Genomic DNA, 20,338 nt, shown 5'->3' with positions numbered 1-20,338 from the left:
CGGGGACGTAAACACACCAGCATCGGTTGTCAAGCAATGTTGGGAGGACAAACACAGACACACAAACACACACATATATATATACATATATACAACAGGCTTCTTTCAGTTTCCGTCTACCAAATCCACTCACAAGGCTTTGGTCGGCCCGCAGTTATAGCAGAAGACACTTATCCAAAGTGCCACGCAGTGGGACTGAACCCGAACCATGTGGTTGGTAAGCAAGCTACTTACCACACAGCCACTCCTGCACCTGTTTGTTTGTTTTTTTTCCACTATTTCTTCCACATTTATCTTCTACCTCTTTTAAATATGGATATTAGTTTCAGCTTTAGTGAAGATAATCATGTAGCTTGATCAATAATCAGATTTCTGACACTGATGCAGATTTGGGCAACAATAATGGTTGTAAAAGTAACAGAATTGAACATAGATCTTGCAAACTCTGCAAAGAAACTGAACCCAGCCATAATTTTGAAAGAGTAAAAATCAATCAACTATACTCATTCTCTATAACTATAATAATGAGCATTTGAAAGTTAGCAAGGAGTATCAATTAACTGGAGCACAAGAGCCCTTCAATGACCTCCTATGTTTCCAGCTTTTGGAATTGTAACAATATTTGCATTTGTATAACATCAGTTATACAGTAATATGCAAGGAAATAACTTTGGTCAATTAGTTACAGATAACACACCTCTTGGTCATTGTCTAAAGGAAACTTACACCAAATGGAATACAAAGAAATATCTGAGTACAGGTACAATATGCAAGGTTATGAAAGCTCCACCAACATTCGCACTTCATGTTGGGGTGTAAAAATTATGGAAATCTATGACATAGACAGGGGTTACTGTTAGATCTGACTTTTATACAAAGTAGAAAAAGCTGTATGGTTGTGGGTAGAATGTGATACAGAAATAAACATTTTCCTGAATAATGTGATTCAGTCTAACTTTTATGGAAAAACTAGAAGCCATGTTAACGTACATGTGAGCCACAGGGATAATTATGAGCTGCTATGTTGGATATTAAAAACATTAAAAACAAAGTTAAAAAGAAATAATAAAACAACCCAATAGTAAAAAAGGAAATTTGCCAGTGACCACATATTTCAAAAAGTGGCAAACTGAATTCTCCCCCACCACTACATGCAAATGGAAATGGTTCACTGTAAATCTCAATTAGAAATAATACAAGAGGTGTAGGTTACTCGAATCTGATGATGAGACTAGGTATAATACACACGGTATCACTATATAGTGAATCATAAAGTACAAGAAGTGATGCAATTAGAAGCTGATTAAATCAAACGATTGCAAGTTACTTCCTACTGAAAGCAAGGCAAGAGCCTTTTCAAGAGATATTTGCTTGAATTCATCAGATCTTCACATTACAAACAATACAAAGGGTATAATGCATAATGTTAGAGTGTGTGAACAACAGAGAACAACACCTGATTGGCTATGAGAGTTACTAGCACATCACTCCCATAATCAGAGAGCACAGGTGTCTCTTTTTTAACAACAGGTGTAACAGTATTGTAAAAACTGCTACAGGGACAAAGGAGATGTTATAAGAGCAAGAAGCTTAAGGACCTGGTTATGTAAGAAACAGAGTTATATACAACAGATTAGGAAGAGAATCAGCTTAGTTGACATGCAGTTCAGATCTGTTGCATGCTCTACCACTAATGTTATCTTCCTAGTTAGAAAATTACAGAAAAAAAAAAAGATCTCTGCATAGGCGCAGGAGTGGCTGTGTGGTAAGTAGCTTGCTAACCAACCACATGGTTCCAGGTTCAGTCCCACTGCGTGGCATCTTGAGCAAGTGTCTTCTGCTATAGCCCCGGACCGACCAATGCCTTGTGAGGGGATTTGGTAGACGGAAACTGAAAGAAGCCTGTCGTATATATGTATATATATATATGTGTGTGTGTGTGTTTGTCCCCCTAGCATTGCTTGACAACCGATGGTGGTGTGTTTACGTCCCTGTCACTTAGCGGTTCGGCAAAAGAGACCGATAAAATAAGTACTGGGCTTACAAAGAATAAGTCCTGGGGTCGATTTGCTCGGCTAAAGGCGGTGCTCCAGTATGGCCGCAGTCAAAATGACTGAAACAAGTAAAAGAGTAAAGAGTAATAGAGTAAACTACTGTAGCTTAACATTTGTCAAGCCAGATGGCTTCTCTCTGTAGCCTGGTGGTCACTAAGAATACTAAGAAACAGAAAGTATGACAAGGAATTCTGAGAGTTCTTAACTGTTTTTGTTCATTATAGTTCTCTAGGCCATAACAGAGAAGTTCAAGACCTTGATTCAATGATCTAGTTTTCATAGGTGAATCTGTTGAAGAATTAGAAGAAATTCCAAAAATGGAAGCAAGGCCTAGATTCAAGAAGTAAACTGAGTAAAGCAAAAAGTTTTAGAGATATAGCCATGCTCAATATGCAGATAGAAATTAGGAGGAACTCAATATTGGGTACCAAAATGTAGTGGAATCGCAGTTAAGATGATAAAGAAGACTTCATAAGTAGCAAATGCACAAGAGTAGTTTACAGAAAAGAGCATCCATAAATTAATTTCTCTCAAATGTTTGGAATGTTCCCTAAAAGTAGTTGATAGTTACTATTGGTGACTTAATCAGCAGTTGAACAAAACAAGAGCTCTTGAAGACATCCTGGCCAGAGTAAGAATGAGGTGGGAAAAAGTGTAGAGAGTTATCATCTCTGACAACAAGAAAGGAATCTGTTTTGATTGAAAAGCAGGATGTATAATGCATTTTGAATGAAGTGCAATGTTGCTTGGTAGAGACACAGAATTGAATGTGTAATCTTAGTGTGCATGAACAACACAGCACAAAAGAGCTAAGAGAAAAAGACAGAGTAAAAATGGAATTAGTTGTGGTGTGCAAGAGAGAAGACTATGCAGGTATGGATGCGAGATGAACAAGGAGAATGAGAGTGAGGTAAAAAAAAGTGCCAAATGATGCGTGGAAGAAGACCAAGTAAGACATGGTGAAAAGAGGCTGGAGATCACAAAAGAGATACGTGGGAGCAAGGAACAATATCAAGTAGGTAAAAGAGCAGCTAGATAGATACCAGCATATGTTGCAAAGAGAGAAGTGCATACAGTGCATCCTCATCGACTAGCGCCAAGAAAAAAGAAGCATGGAAATGATGCTATAAGCAGTTAGTGAATGATGAGAATGTGTAGGGGGAAAAAGAGGTTATTCTAAGTGGATCCAGTTACTGAGGTTGGCTGCCACACAGTGGAAAAGGCCATTGAGGATATTAAGGCAGGGAAAATATAAGCCTGAAGGAGAGTCACCAAGATGCTGAAATTATCTGGTGAACTAAGATACATGCTAAGATACATTATTTGTGCGAGTTAATGAGGGTGTTGCTTAGTCCGTCCCAGGTCAGCTCTGATCGAAGAAACCTTTGATCAAAAAGTATTCCAGCCATGGCCATCTGACAGAGAAGGATTTCAAAACGTAATAGATGCAAAAGTAGTGAGAGCAAATGAGACATTAAATCTTACAATTGCACAGAAAACTTGCTAAAAGTAGTAGGTAGTTTCTGTTACCAAGGTGATTTCATCAGTGTAGGTGGGTGCTGAGATAACAAAGCAGCCTCAGTAACAATGAAGTGGAAACTGATGAAGCAGCTGTTATTTCTCTGGACACAACAGAGCCTCTATGCACTTACATAGTCTACTAGCATGCTAGTAATAACTGCCAAATTCCCTCAAATCACATCCTACCATCTTAAAACAGGAAGGACACAAAAATATGGTCCCAGACACATGAGATGAAAGCGTCAAGACAGGAGTGCCTTTGATTGTATATCTACTGGATTAAGACACACTTGGAGCAAAACAACAACTCTCTGAGTAAAGGGTACACTGAATTGTGTACAAATTGTGATATATCGTGTTAGCAAGACATTAAGTGCAGAATGTGAGGGATATGTAAAGGCTAGAAAGAAATGAAGCAAGTGGGCTTTGCTGGATGCGTGAAGTCAGCATGCATGAACAACAGGGCACAATGAGTTGTGAAAAAACCTTGGGTATTTTAGGTATTTTAGGCATGAAGCAAAGAAGGCTATGTAAGTGTGAACAAGTTATGAAGAGTGATAGTTGGGTGGAAAAATTCAAAAGATGCAAGTGAAAGGAGCCGATGAAAGAAAACTGAAGAAGATCATAGAAGTGCTGAGGTTTGAACTCAAGATATCTGCACTCACAAAGGAGATGGTAAAGGACCACAATGAGTGGAGTTGCTGCTGCTTTGAAACAAACCTACCCTATACAAGCCAACATGGAAAAGCAAGCATGGAAACTATATACATATATGTATATCTCACAATATTCTTTTCTACTCTAGGCACAAGGCCCAAAATTTTAGGGCAGGGGGGGGGGGAATCAATTAAATCGACCCCAATACGCAGCTGGTACTTAATTTATCAACCCCAAAAGGAGGAAAGGCAAAGTCAACCTCAGAGGAATTTGAACTCAGAACATAAAGACAGATGAAATACCACTAAGCATTTCGCCCAGTGTGCTAACATTTCTGCCAGCTCACCGCCTTATATATATCTCACAGACTACAGGATGTTGTTATACACTGCTAGCCACAGTGTGCTGTACACTGTTTTAGCTTTCCAATGAATCCACTCTCACTAGGCTAGGCAAACATCCCCCTCGACTGAAAGACTATTCTGTTGCAGGATTATCCATTTACAGCTGAGTGGACTAGAGCAACATGAAATAGTGTTTTGCTCAGGAACCCACAATCTAGCAATTGTGAGTGCAACACCCTAACACCCTAACTGCTAGGCCATGTGCCTTAGCTTATATATAATTTATTTATATCATCATCATCATCGTTTAACGTCCGCTTTCCATGCTTATATATATATATATATATATATATAATACACAATTTATTAAAAAGCAGCAAAAATATCACAAAAAACTGTTACTCAGAGTTTCACATTCCTGTTCATCGGAGAGTTTTCTAAACAAAATTGTCTGATGAACGGGAAAGCAAAACTCTGAGTAACAGTTTTTGTGATATTTTTGCTGCTTTTTAATAAAGCATATTACTCTATCTCTGGCATTCAAGTACTATTTTTTCCCCCTCGTTTCACATTTAAGAACTTACTCTAATATATATATACACACACACACAGACACACACATATATATAATGTACACACACTATTTTTGTAATTTTCTTCAAACATTTTCGTAAATATCACCACTATTATGTACTACCTTTGTTCCCTTTTGTGATTTATAACTGTTTTTTGGTCACTGAAAAGAAATCGTAAATCCATCAAGGTACACAACTATCCACTGACGTCTTTATATTACAATTATATTATCTAACCGAACACAACAATTGACAACAACTCTGTATAACTTTCTTTTATCTTATGATTCAGCCATTCGACTGCGGCCATATTGGGGCACCACCTTGCTGAATTTTAGTTGAATTGGCTCCAGTACTTATTTTTCTTTCTTTCTTTTATATTTTTTTAAGCCTGGTGCTTATTCCATCAGTCTCTTTTGCAGAACTGGTAAGTTAGGGGGATGTAAACACACCAACACCAGTTCTCACGCAGTGGCATGAGGCAAACACAAAGACACACACATGTGTGTGTGTGATCATTGTCATCATTTAAAGGCTTTTTTCAGTTTCCGCCTACCAAATCCACTCACGAGAATTTGGTTGACCCAAGCGTATAATAGAAGACATTTTCCGAAGGTGCAATGCAGTGGGATTGAACCTAGAACCATGTGGTTGGAATGCAAACTTCTTACCACACAGCCATACTGGCACCTAGTAATTTTGGTTTCAAACTTTGGCACAAGGCCACTAATTCCGGGGAGGGTGTAAAGTCAAATACATCAACCCCAGTGCTCAACTGGTACTTATTTTACTGACCCCCAAAAGGATAAAAGACAAAGTCAATCTAGGTAGGATATGAACTCAGAGTGTAAAAACGAATGAAATGCCACAATACATTTTGCCCAGCATGCTTACGATTCTGCCAGCTCGGTGCCTTCCTGCACCAGTAATTTTAATACCAAGTTTAATTTCACTACCTGTTATTACCTTTAATTAAAGGAAGTTTTCAAGCAAGAAGTTTGTGTTAGTTTTATGTAAACACCTTTTAGTTAAATTGTATTGCAAACACCAACTGAATACATCAATATTTTTTTTTTTAAATAAAACACAAGAAAATCAAAGGAAAGTTTTAAAAATACACATACACAAAAACTATAGAGTAATTTAGATGAAAAGTTCTCTATGGCACATCTTCTCTGACAAGGGACAACTGTCCCCCAAAAAATGATCTGTAAGTTACTCAATTATTCTCTCCACAAATAAGGCTTTCAAATAAATAGCTGTAGAGTTATCTACATTATATATATTTCAACTAATATAAAACACATCAAGGTAGCTGTTAATGCTACATCTTAATAAGCTACTGACATATACATAACAATTTGGAGAAGAAGTTTTCTTGGTAGCTGAAGAATAGTGGTACAGCATCTCAAAGACTTTAAGATATGCAATTATGTTTCAAGAAAACAAAAGCACAATTAAAACTTTAAAATAAATATCTGTAAAGTTATTTATATTTTATGTCTCAGGTTTCTTGAATTACACTATGTTAAATATATATATATATATATATATATATATATATATAAAATAATGTGACAATTATTCGGTAGCCAAGATAAAACTCCATCTCTTCGGTTATCTGGCCAGATAACCGAAGAGATGGTGTTGTGGATTTCCACCTCGGCATCCGAAACTCAGAGTTTTATCTTGGCTACCGAATAATGCTACATATTATTTTACAGATAAATTTCCTCTATTTACATAATATCAAGGTCTCTTTCTTTCTTTTGTTATCTTACCGCTTTTACCAATATATATATATATTATATATATATATATATATATATATATATATATATATATATATATATATATATATATATGTATATATATAACAAAGACAGGTATAGGAACAACAAGCAAGTGCATTAGTTTGACGGTTGGGAAAAATGGAAAAATCTTTTACATTACGAGCCTACACTCTTCAACAGAAAGGAATATGAGGAAACAAATAGGGAGAGAATGAAAAAAAAAAACATGTTGAGTTCAGTGGTCCAACATGGCGAACATATATGTGTGTGTGTGTGTGTGTTATATAAAAATAAACACTTACCTTGTGGTCCTTGTTCACTGGTTTCAATAGCTTGCTGATTAGCTCCAGAGGAATTTGGGGGTCCGGGTGGACCATTCATATTGGAATTCATGTTTGCAACCATAGCATTATTAGGTCCGGACATATTGTTCATGGCCGGCCCATTCATCCCAGGTGGACCACATGAATTAGGTCCTTGCATATTGGCATAGACATTGGGTGGGTTACCTGATCCAGCAGCACCTACACCGGTACCAGATGAAGGATTACCCCCCATTCCACTGTTCATGTTTCCACCATTTGGTCCGGCCATATTAGGGTTCGACATATTGCTGTTTGAGTTGTTCATATTTGGTCCATTCATATTGTTTCCGGGTGTCATGCCCGGTCCACTCATACCCATTCCTTGGCCTGGGCCACCCATATTAGGAGGGCCTGTCGAACCCTGTGATCCAGGACCACTTGCAGTGCCATTACCTCCTCCACTCACCACTCCCTTGGTTCGATTTGCAATTATCACTAGGTGAGAGTATCGAGGGTCATCCTGCATGCCTTTCTCTTCCATTGAATTAATAGCCTGTACAAGAAGACACAAAGCATAAGACATAAACATCAAATATTGAAAAATGAGCAACAGGAAGGGCAAAGGAGCTGGGGGGGGGGCAGGATAACATATTGTAGGGTGACCTGCTGTGCTTGAGGAGACCTATCGAGTCAAGTACATCAACATCAAAATAAATATCAAATGGAAATTGTAGTTGTGATACCTGTGCCGTTGGCACGTAAAAAGCACCATCTGAACGTGGCCGATGCCAGCACTGCCTTGACTGGCTTCGGTGCCGGTGGCACGTAAAAAGCACCATCTGAACGTGGCCGATGCCAGCGCTGCCTTGACTGGCTTCTGTGCTGGTGGCACGTAAAAAGCACCATCTGAACGTGGCCGATGCCAGCACTGCCTTGACTGGCTTCGGTGCTGGTGGCACGTAAAAAGCACCATCTGAACGTGGCCGATGCCAGCGCTGCCTTGACTGGCTTCTGTGCCGGTGACACGTAAAAAGCACCATCCGAACGTGGCCGATGCCAGCGCTGCCTTGACTGGCTTCTGTGCTGGTGGCACGTAAAAAGCACCATCTGAACGTGGCCGATGCCAGCGCTGCCTTGACTGGCTTCTGTGCTGGTGGCACATGACCTGCTGTGCTTGAGGAGACCTATTGATTCAAGTACATCAATATCAAAATACATATCAAATGGAAATTGGTGATACCTGTGCCGGTGGCATGTAAAAAGCACCATCCGAACGTGGCCGGTGCCAGCGCTGCCTTGACTGGCTTCTGTACTGGTGGCACGTAAAAAGCTCCAACCGATCGTGGCCACTGCCAGCCTCCCCTGGCACGTAAAACGCACCCACTACACTCACGGAGTAGTTGGCGTTAGGAAGGGCATCCAGCTGTAGAAACACTGCCAGATCAGACTGGAGCCTGGTGCAGCCTCCTGGCTACCCAGACCCCGGTCGAACCATCCAACCCATGCTAGCATGGAAAACGGACGTTAAACGATGATGATAATGATGAAAGAGTCTATTAGGTTGCAACAAACTCAAATTTCACAGAGATTAACATTGTCTTTTATTTCTGAAAATTACTCACTACTCTCCTATACAAAGCCCTTGTAATATATTTACTACTTTGCAGATACATGGACAGTCTATAAAATAAATAGCAAATTCATTAATTCTTTTGTTACCATATTTCTGCTGAAACTCACCATCTTTACTCTTACTCTTTTACTTGTTTCAGTCATTTGACTGTGGCCATGCTGGAGCACCGGCTTTAGTCGAGCAATTCGACCCCGGGACTTACTCTTTGTAAGCCCAGTACTTATTCTATCGGTCTCTTTTGCCGAACCGCTAAGTGATGGGGACGTAAACACACCACCATCGGTTGTCAAGCAATGCTAGGGGGACAAACACAGACAAACAAACATATACACACACACTTATATATATATGTACATATATACGACAGGCTTCTTTCAGTTTCCGTCTACCAAATCCACTCACAAGGCATTGGTCGGCCCGGGGCTATAGCAGAAGACACTTGCCCAAGATGCCACGCAGTGGGACTGAACCCGGAACCATGTGGTTGGTAAGCAAGTTTTTTACCACACAGCCACTCCTGCGCCTATCTTTATTTCAATTTATTTTGAAAATAATGAAAAATTTAGTAAAATAGCTCAGTCATTTTTAAGCTAGTGTTAGGAACAGAAATTAAAATGATATTTTAAAACAGGGAGCTTGTATCATTGAACCAGGGGCAATCTTGCGCAGGGTGATATTGAATATTTTATATCTTTTATTTATACTTGAAAACAGCTAGCTTCCCTCCTCTTCCTCAGGTAAAAAACATACAATAAACTCATTTATCCTTTCAATTGCAATATCATTAAAAACAATAAAAATCTAATTAGCATATAAATTCTCTCTCTTTTTTTTTTTATAAATTAGTTTAAAGGCAGAAGAGCACTTAGGTACAATCTTTGAAGGTTCTTCTAGCCTAGTGATAGTGGTAGCTGATAGCCAGCTTAGGTCAATGTCTCTAGGAAAAATGTAGGTGGGGTGGGCAGTCCAAATGCTAACAAATTGATCTCTAGTAAAAGGAGTCAATGACCTGGCATGTGTTGAATTGTGCAACGTATTAGATACTAAATACTAATATATCTCTTACAAAGTTTGTAGTAACTACTATTTCAACAAACTTAGTAGCTAGTAAGTAAAGTCTTAATAATGCTGTTAAAATTTTGTAACATTTGCACATTGTCCTGGGGATAAACTGGGGGTAGCTGAGGTGGTGGGGTAGTCATTATTGGACTGTCTTCAGTTGTCATACTGTACAATGATCCTGCTACTAATACAGGAACAGCTATGGCAATAATAGCAACACAAAACACCTACAAGTGGCAAAGAAAAGGGAAATGCATTTTTAGAATTCAGTACAAATATTTCAAAATTACAAACTAAAAACCAGTTTCTTAAAATACTTCAACTTTTATGATAGTAAAAGTATAAGGGGCTCCGAAAATTGGTGCTTAGCCAGCCACAGCTTGTGACATTAAAGATCCAACTCCCTAACACAAAGACATATTCCCAGCAGTGACAAATTCACAGAGGAGATTGCAATTCTCAATATACTTTCTTGATATTCAACAACTATGTGTTGAATCAGGTTAAGAAAAAGAACCAAAATCTAATCTGAATTATTCTTTCATATGTATGTGTATGTGTGTGTGTGTGTGTGTGTGAACATTTCAGGGATCTAGTGCTTGTGCTGAGATCATGGCATTCTCACATTCCTGAGCCTGCAACCCTATTGGCACTGGATATCTCACCCTGGCGTGTCTCTGGATCATACCAATGGAGTGGAGAGGATCTGTGAGATGTGCAAGACATTGGATCTAAAATTTTAGTTTGTGCAATCGCCAGTGAGGATGAGTAGGAGGGCACCAAAGCGAGCATGGAAGCTGTAGGAGTGAATCCGAGTTAAGCTGGCCACAAGTGCAATAATCTCATGCACAGATATTGTTGACACTCTGCATGGACAATGGCCAGTGATGGCCCTCCTCAGTCACAAGTGGACAACTATCATTATATATATATATCACTGTGACAGACCAGGCTATCAGATGTTGCTACACATCGCTGGTCACAATGCGCTTCGCATTGTTTTAGCCTTCGAATGACACTACCCCGCTGGCTAGGCGAGCAGGCCAACAGAAGAAAGAGTGAGAGAAAACTGCGGCGAAAGAGTACAGCAGTGATCGCCACCACCCCCTGCCAGAGCCTCGTGGAGCTTTAGGTGTTTTTGCTCAATAAACACTCACAACGCCCGGTCTGGGAATCGAAACCGCATTCCTACGACCGTGAGTCCGCTGCCCTAACCACTGGGCCATTGCACCTCCACATCATTATATATATATATATATATATATATATATATATATATATAGAGAGAGAGAGAGAGAGAGAGAGAGAGAGAGGGGGGAGGGGGGGTTGATTAACACAACAGGCAGTTTATGCCATCTGTTCCATACACATTTTGCCATTAGGGCTACATCCTCTGCAATGTGTGTTCATAGTGCATTTGGATGCAGACACACAACAGTTCAGAGGAACTATGCATTACATTATGTTAATACGGAACCAATCGTACATTTAACTGTACACACAGGAACCACTGTACACACACTTGTTGTACATAAAAGGAAAAGAAAACACAATACTCTTTTACTCGTTTCAGGCATTTGACTGCAGCCATGCTGGAGCACCGCCTTTAATCGAGCAACTCGACCCCAGGACTTATTCTTTTGTAAGCCCAGTACTTATTTTATCGGTCTCTTTTGCCGAACCGCTAAGTAACGGGAACATAAACACACCAGCATCGGTTGTCAAGCAATGCTAGGGGGGCAAATACAGGCACACAAACACACACACGCATATATATATACATATATACGACGGGCTTCTTTCAGTTTCCGTCTACCAAATCCACAATATTTCATCTAAAAATAAAAGTATTTTAAAAATCAAAAAAATATTAACTAGATAATGGCTGGGAGAAAACCAGCTTCCACTTCCACCATGGCCTCAAGACAGCTCTGGGACCCAGCATATGCATTCCTCACTGTCTCTCAGGGAAGATTTTCAAACACCCCCCCATTGTTCTTGGTCACCAGCTCAGCCTAGGTGTTGCATGCTGAATGGTTGGTGTCTTTCTCAGGCACACCTCCACCCACAGTAATCCATGGGATTACAATCGGGGGAATTAGGAGGCCAGACACTGGGGGGCTGGGGAGGTCATAGAAATTCTCCGACAACCACTTCTGACTATTTCCTGAGGTATGGCAAGGAGCCAAATCCTGCTGCTACACATATGGCTTTCCAGCAGCAACCCTCTCCAACAGCTTCACATAGCCATCTGAACTGAGCCTAACGCCCTGTTCAAAGATGTAAGGAGGCATGGCATCACTCTACCTCAAGACACACCCAAAGACCATCACCTTGCAGCTGGTCATGGCTTTGTAGTTTCCATTGCAGCTGTCCATGTCATGTCTTACAGCCTTTACTGTGGTCACAGAGCACTTATACACTTATACCATATACAACAACAGGCTTCTTTCAGTTTCCGTCTACCAAATCCACTCACATGGTTTTGGTTGGCTCAATGCTATAGTAGCAGATATTTGCCCTAGGTGCCACACAGTGGGACTGAACCTGGAACCATGTGGCTGAGAAGCGAGCTTCCTACCACACAGCCATGCCTGTGCCTATATATATCACGTGATCACGTGACCGACCAGACCATCAGATGTTGCTACACATCGCTGGTCACAATGCGTTCGCATTGTTTTAGCCTTCGAATGACGCCACCCTGCTGGCTAAGCGAGCAGGCCAACAGAAGAAAGAGTGAGAGAAAGAGTGGTGAAGGAGTACAACAGGGATCACCACCCCTTGCCGGAGCCTCGTGGGGCTTTTAGGTGTTTTCGCTCAATAAACACACATAGCGCCCGGTCTGGGAATCGAAACCGCGATCCTACGACCGCAAGTCCGCTGCCCTAACCACTGGCCCATTGCGCCTCCACTATATATATGTAAGGTAAATCAAAGTTCTGTTGTTGCTGATTTCAACAAATAGCAAAGAAAGATTCGGCAGTTGAGATACTTACAGTTTCTAACATTTTCATATTGTCCTGTGGATAAACTGGGGGTGGCTGAGGTGGTGGGGCAGTCATTATTGGACTGTCTTCACTTGTCATACTGTACAATGATCCTGCTGCTTACACAGGAACAGCTATGGCAATAATAGCAACACAAAAAACCTACAAGTGGAAGGGAAAAGAGAAAGACATAACTTAGAATTCAATGCAAACATTTCGACTGTGCAAACAAAAACAATCTTGCAATATCTCAAAATGATTAAAAGTGCTTTAAAACAGCAATAATGATTTTACTTAATAATTATTAAAGAACAAATGGGATGCAGAGATCAGAGAGAGAGGGAGAGAGGAGAGACAGAGGAGGGAGGGAGAGAGAGAGAGAGAGAGAGAGAGAGGAACCGGTATCTTTATTTTTAAGGTGCTGAGCTGGCGGAAACGTTAGCGCGCCGGGCGAAATGCTTAGCAGTATTTCATCTGCCGCTACGTTCTGAGTTCGACTTTGCCTTTCATCCTTTCGGAATCGATTAAATAAGTACCAGTTACGCACTGGGGTCGATATAATCGACTTAATACCTATGTCCGTCCTTGTTTGTCCTCTCTGTGTTTAGCCCCTTGTGGGTAGTAAAGAAATAGGTATCTTTATTTTTTATTCATTTCAGAAGATTGTGGCTGTGCTGGGACACTGTGTTGAAGGGTTTTACTTGACCGAATTGGCCCCAGTACTTGTTGCATTTTTTCTTTTTAAGTCTTATTCTATTTTAGTCTCTTTTTGCCAACCCACTCAAACCACTAAGTCATGGGGATATGAACAAACCAACACTGATGTCAAATGGTAGTGAGGACAAACACAACAATACACACACACACACATATATATATATCTCTTTTACTCTTTTACTTGTTTCAGTCATTTGACTGTGGCCATGCTGGAGCACCGCCTTTAATCGAGCAAATCGACCCCGGGACTTATTCTTTTGTAAGCCCAGTACTTATTCTATTGGTCTCTTTTGCCGAACCGCTAAGTAACGGGGACATAAACACACCAGCATAGGTTGTCAAGCAATGCTAGGGGGACAAACACACACACGCATATATATATATATATACATATATACGATGGGCTTCTTTCAGTTTCCGTCTACCAAATCCACTCACAAGGCTTTGGTCGGCCCGAGGCTATAGTAGAAGACACTTGCCCAAGGTGCCATGCAGTGGGACTGAACTCGGAACCATGTGGTTGGTAAACAAGCTACTTACCACACAGCCACTCCTGCGCCTATATGATGGACTTCTTTCAAATCTACACAGAAAGCTTTTAGTCAGCCCAAGACTACAGTAGAAGACACTTGGCCAAAGCGCCATGCAGTCCATGTGGTTGGGAAACAAACTTCTTACCACAGCCACTCTCAGAGAACCAAATTTTACTGTTGCAATTTAACAGTATAAAAGAGCTGATAGGTTATCAATATAGATACTCCAACAAGCCATTGGACCCCTGCAAGTCCGTAACTGCTGGTATCATCTTTCTAAGCAGTATGGCCTAAAATGAATCTATTTTCTTTCACATTACTCCACAGCTTGATGTAACAACACCGTAAAACAATAAAGAGGATTCATAACAATCCTTTCTACTATAGGCACAAGGCCTGAAATATTGGGAGGGAAGCCGACCAGTTAATGGTATTGACTCCAGTGCACAACTGGTACTTATTTTACTGACCCGGAAAGGAATTTGAACTCATAATGTAAAGCTGCAAGAAATGTTGTGAAGCCTTTTGCCCAGCGCTCTAACAGTTCTGCCAGCCTGCCTTAGAAGCACAAGGCCTCAAATTTGGGAGAAGGGGGCTAGTCAATTACACCAACCCCAGTGTGTAACTGGTACTCATTTCATCGACCCTGAAAGGATGAAAGGCAAAGTCGACCTCGGCAGAATTTGAACTCAGACCAAAAGCTCAAACAAAATGCTGCTAAGCATTTCACCTAGCATGCTGACAATTCTGCCAGTTCACCGCATTCTTAATAATAATAATAATAATAATAAATGCCCTGATGCAGTACCAGGCAGTGGCTCTCATGGCTTCTGATCTTAACTGATTGGAAGTGTTATCATGTACATTGTTTTGTCTTGGTATAAAAGATGGGCTACAGCAAATATTCTGCTCAATACCACAGATTTGCTTGTCAGTTGTTTGACCGTAACCAGTTGAGCATGTCCCTTGGTGGCTGATGATATGTGCATCTCTGATCATGAGCAGAAGTAGTGGGGGAGCATCATAGCCGTGTGTTGAAAGAATTCTTAGAGGTTTGGATAATTCACCTTTGGAAACATGGGTGGTTCGTTCAACATCCTTAAACAACCCTTATTCAGGGACCTTTTGAGCAGGATGGGTTACTCGACCAGAAGAAAATTCTAACTGCGCACCACCTACAAGGTCATGTGCTGTTTATCATCATGTCGCACACATATGGTTGTGATGCATGTGCCTGGTGTACCCTTATCAGATGGGTAGTCATGATGGGTATACTGGGCTTCGTATATTTTACCCCAGTGTCACTTTGATGGCATGCACTGCTCTCTCACTCAATAATAATAATAATAATTTAATGTAGCAGTAGCAGCAGTACTATTAGTAGCAACTAGTGTTGTTGACAATTGATGTGGACTGCAAAGCACTAGTATTACCAAAGACGCTGCAGAGTATATAGACAGCTGGGCAGCCCATTAAGAGCTGAACTGACCCAACAGCAACATTAGTGTAAATATTTTAGAAATACAAAAAATGAGACAATATAACCATATTACCAACCTTATCAACAGACAACTAATTAACTAATTTCAAAATATCAAATAGACAAGTTTTGTTACTTTTTAAATACATAAACATTCTTCACTTATAAATTGCCTTTCATGTGAGTAATGAGGTTGTAAGGTTTACTTCAGAAGATTTTAAAAACAATATCATACATAGATCAGTCTTATCCATTATTACCATCACCACCACTACACCTCTGTGTGTGTGTGTGTGTGTGCGAGAGAGAGCAAGAGAGGGGGGGGTAACAACAGGAACACCATCTGGCTATAAAAACAATACCTCGATAATATATTCATCTAACTCATGCAGGCATAAAAAGACAGGCGTAAAAACAAATGAACACACACCCACACACATGCACTGGGGTACATTAGTTTGGATAGCTATTCTCCTGTGAAACAAAGAATAAGGCACAAACCAAAACTAAAAGGCACAACGGTGGCACGTAAAAAGCACCCACTACACTCTTGGAGTGGTTGGCGTTAGGAAGGGCATCCAGCTGTAGAAACATTGCCAGATAAGACTGGAGCCTGGTGCAGCCTTCTGGCTTCCCAGATCCCCGGTCGAACCGTCCAACCCATGCTAGCATGGAGAACGGACGTTAAACGATGATGATGATGATTATCATTATCAAAAACTTGATAAAAGTTTAGTTGTAGAAACAGGCATCACTCTTTTCTTAGCAATCCATCTGAGTGGCATGTGTTTTTATGATTTTCAAGAGTTCATATCTAAATTAAAACCGTCCATCACTATTATCTACAAGAACTTTTTGATAAGTTAGGATCCAAACACCAGCATGCTTACAGCTAAATTGTTATTCTACGAAATGATTCCAAATTTTTTCTACTATTATCAAATTTAACTGAAACATACTGAGTGTTTTTCACTAGAAACAAGGTCATAAAGGGTTAAACATGCTCCCTTCTTTATCTAATCCCTAATCTGTAAAGCCATGGACTAATTTTACCGCAAATATGAAAACTAGAGGTAACTCTGGTCTTTGGTGAATTTTATGACAATATATCATAGAACTATTTTTGTTGTTGCTTTGTGATCGTTCATTTCTAATGTTTGGTTAATTTCATTACAGGTGGAATTCTCAAAGTATGTTACTTGAAACCCTTACACCCTCCTCAATACACCCTCAAACACAAGTCTACTAACCCTCAAACACAAGTCTACTAACTTGATATTCCCATAGTATAACTTCATAACTGGACTTTTTCAGATCGCTTGATTACTCTAATGTTGCTTCATTATCATTTATATGAATTAATGTTTGAATAAATCATGTTTTAATTAGAGAGCTGTTAATGAAGGAAATTTGATTTAAAATCTGATATAGATGTTACTTCCTGAAACAGAAAGAAATTCAGTTTATTGTGATTCTATATCAATGTCTCAAGGAAAACTTTGTTCACTGGAGTGGTTACCCATTGCCAAGAAGGCATGAAGTGTAAAAGTTTTAGGGAGAGTTGATGGTTAAGACAACAAACATCTTCCTCAAAGTCAATGACTGCAACTTCAAATGGAAACCTCAATACTAATAACAGCTTACCATTTACACTATGCTACAGATTTGCATGATAATCTAGTGAAATATTATTATATATGGCTTGTACAGACAGATTTCTGACTAATGAGCCTCAAGTTGGTTATTTTAAACAATGACAACAGACATCAATTTTCATTAGAAATCTTAATTATATTCTCCAAATTGTTAAGACTAAAAAGATTCACAAAATGATTATTTCTTCAAAAATAAACCTCTTCAGAAATAATTCATATCTCATTGTCTCTCTCCATTCATTTTAATGCATTCACTTATTTTATACGTATGCACTTGCCTTCAATTTCAAACCAAGAAAATTTATTAGATGGAGTGTATTGTTAGTACTATTCTCTTCTAGTGGCCAGGAGACTATTGGCAGAATTCAAAAACACCCTCAGATCAATTTAGTGACTTCTTTTGACAATAACAACTGCTTTCTAAGCAGGCAGAGGTGAAAAATAATTCAATATTCTATGAGAATAACAAATGCACACTTAATGGTTTCAAATTTTGACACAAGGCCAGCAAGTCTGGGGTAGGGTGTAAGTCGATTACATTGACCCCAGCATTCAACTGGTACTTATTTCATCGACACCAAAAGGATGAAAGGCAAAGTCAACCACAGTGGAATTTTGAACTGAGAAAGTAAAAGTGGATGAAATGCCACAAAACATTTTGAACAAATGTTTACATATTACAAACAGATAACCCACAAACGAGACTAATACATTCATACACTTGGACATTACATGTCATTATTCTCTACTAGTGTATTCATTATTTAACCATTGAGTCTACTGTGGTTTATCAAGGAATTTGGCCAAGATTCAGTCCATTACTGCAAGATTATATACACCCTTCACTGCCTTACAATAAACAGTGAACTAATTTACAAGACACAGTTGATGAGATATAAAGTACCAACATGTAACTAAAGTACTATATAAGACAATGTAACTGAAGTACTGTAATGGACTGTAAGTACAGTATAATTACACTATTATCATAGAAATTAAATTTGTATTTTAAAAGTTAAGGAAGATCTTATACAAAGCATTTTTTAATAACAGCTCTGCAAGCTGGTAACAATTGGCAACACTCATGAGCATCAACAAGCAATGCTGGCTAATATTCAACTGGCAAGGCTAGCAAATATTTATCTGGTAATTGGTAATGCCGACTAGTTTCCATTGGTTATGAGAGAAACTATTAACTAGTAATACCAGCTTATATCAACAGTGCAGAATAGCAGCTGGCAATGCTAGTAAATATCAAACAGATGTCATAACAATCAACTAGTGTTGCCAAGTATCAAGTGGTTATGCTGAGAAGTATCAACCGGTAATAACAACTTGTGTTGTTAGTTGGCAAAACTAGTTAGTTTTTATCAGTAAATGCAATGTTGGTGACTATCAACTAGCAATGCTAGCTAGTATAAAACAGCAATGCTGTAAAGATAACTGGCAGAGCCAGCAAATGTAACTAACAATGTTGGTAAGTATCAACTGACAATGTTTGCAAGTATCAAATGGCAATACTAGTGAGTATCAACTGACAACGCTTGTCTTTGTTTTTATCAACAGGCAATGCTAGCTATTAGTAACTGGTAATGTTGGTGACTAACAAGTGCATTACTAGCTATATTTTATTAACCCTTTTAAGATAAAAATCAACTCGCAATACATTATCTGCAACAAAATTTCCAAATGATAGAATAAAATCCCATCTTTATAGTTCAAATTCTGGACTCAAATCATTGCATTAGAACAATTACAATGAACAATATATCTTATATATGTACAAGGCTTCAAATTTAAAGGAAGAGTATAGTCATTTACATCAACTTGACTGATAAATATTTTTTATCGACTTTGGAAAAGTGAAAAGGCAAAGCTGACTTTAACAGGATTTGAAATCAGAACAAAGAACTAAGTACCCCAAGACATTTTGTTTGCCTTTCTACCAATCTAAATTAATAAGAGCAATTAAATATTGGCTGCAGACTGTTAACACAAAAGAAATAACAACTGACAAAAGAAAATAGCAAAACTGTTATGTATAGCAGTAACCATAACACAAAGATGTCAGCAGCTGCAGACAGGGAAAGAGTTAACTGAACTCACCAAAGGTATCATGTACTTTAATCACAAACCTTATATATGTATCACATTGCAATTTACCTGCAGTTATTTGGAATAAAATATCTTCCAACAATAAATAAATGATTGGTAAAGATCTGAAGTATATTTCAAATGGATTGAATCAATTAAAATCACTGAGACCTAGACAAATATTTTAGAGACTCTAAATTCTGAAAACTAACCAAAGAAATCAATCTTTCAATTCCAGTAAAGGATAATCCACGTGGAAATTAGGTTAAAATATTTTATGTTCATCAAAGGCCAAATAGTAACTCAGAAAGATAAAATAAATACTCTTCTTGTAGAGACCAAGCTAGAAATCAAGAAGGGATGAAAGAGATGGAGAAGGATAGAGAAACATCACCTGCAGACAAAATTTGAAACTGTCCGCTAAGAAAGTTCTTTAAAACACCCACATGAAAAACAAAACAAAAAATAAAATGTTTAATCATTAAGATCAAAGCAGTAATTTAATATAATTTCAACAACTCGTAAATAAACTCATTTTTGTCAACCGTAATGCTTGTTTTGCGATATTAACCATAATGTTGAAATTCATATGAATTTAAAGATGTATTAGTCACACCTTTATTTACAGTTAATTAACATTTTTAGTACTTACCACTTCATTTGTCTATTCTTTTTACAGATTCTATATCAAAATTGTTAAGTATATAACAGTAAGTGACCCTTTCTGCAAAGGATAATACTTAATGAAAGAATAACTGTTGCTGGCAAAAGTTCTTTGATATAAAAATGGACAGCAAATTATTTTTGCAAAGAGGTAAATGAAAAGTATGCCTTATTCTGAAAGGTGTGATTACAGTCTATAGTTTTTGAAATAGCCATGTTATTTTGGAGGGAAATATTTCTTTGTTTTTATTTGATATACTTT

At 38.7% G+C, this 20,338-nt stretch overlaps 1 protein-coding gene across 7 annotated transcripts in view; it reads right to left on the bottom strand.

Moving 5' to 3' along the window:
* LOC115218519 (probable global transcription activator SNF2L2) overlaps positions 1–20,338 on the bottom strand; it is a 104,456-nt gene that overhangs the window by 47,087 nt on the left and 37,031 nt on the right. For 6 of the 7 annotated variants that reach the window (XM_029788385.2, XM_029788381.2, XM_036508430.1 and 3 more), the window contains exons 2-3: positions 12,944–13,096; positions 7,247–7,802 (exon numbers count right to left, since the gene is read on the bottom strand). In XM_029788385.2, coding sequence (XP_029644245.1) covers positions 7,247–7,802; positions 12,944–13,033 — 646 coding nt within the window. In that variant the 5' untranslated portion in view covers positions 13,034–13,096. Of the gene's footprint in view, positions 1–7,246; positions 7,803–10,018; positions 10,169–12,943; positions 13,097–20,338 lie in introns of those variants that run through there. The other variant, XM_036508429.1, reaches the window with a different exon arrangement.

The sequence above is a fragment of the Octopus sinensis genome, linkage group LG13 (genome assembly GCF_006345805.1).
Source record: "Octopus sinensis linkage group LG13, ASM634580v1, whole genome shotgun sequence".
Classification (NCBI taxonomy): Eukaryota; Metazoa; Mollusca; class Cephalopoda; order Octopoda; family Octopodidae; genus Octopus; species Octopus sinensis.
This window is presented reverse-complemented; position numbering and strand designations above follow the sequence as displayed.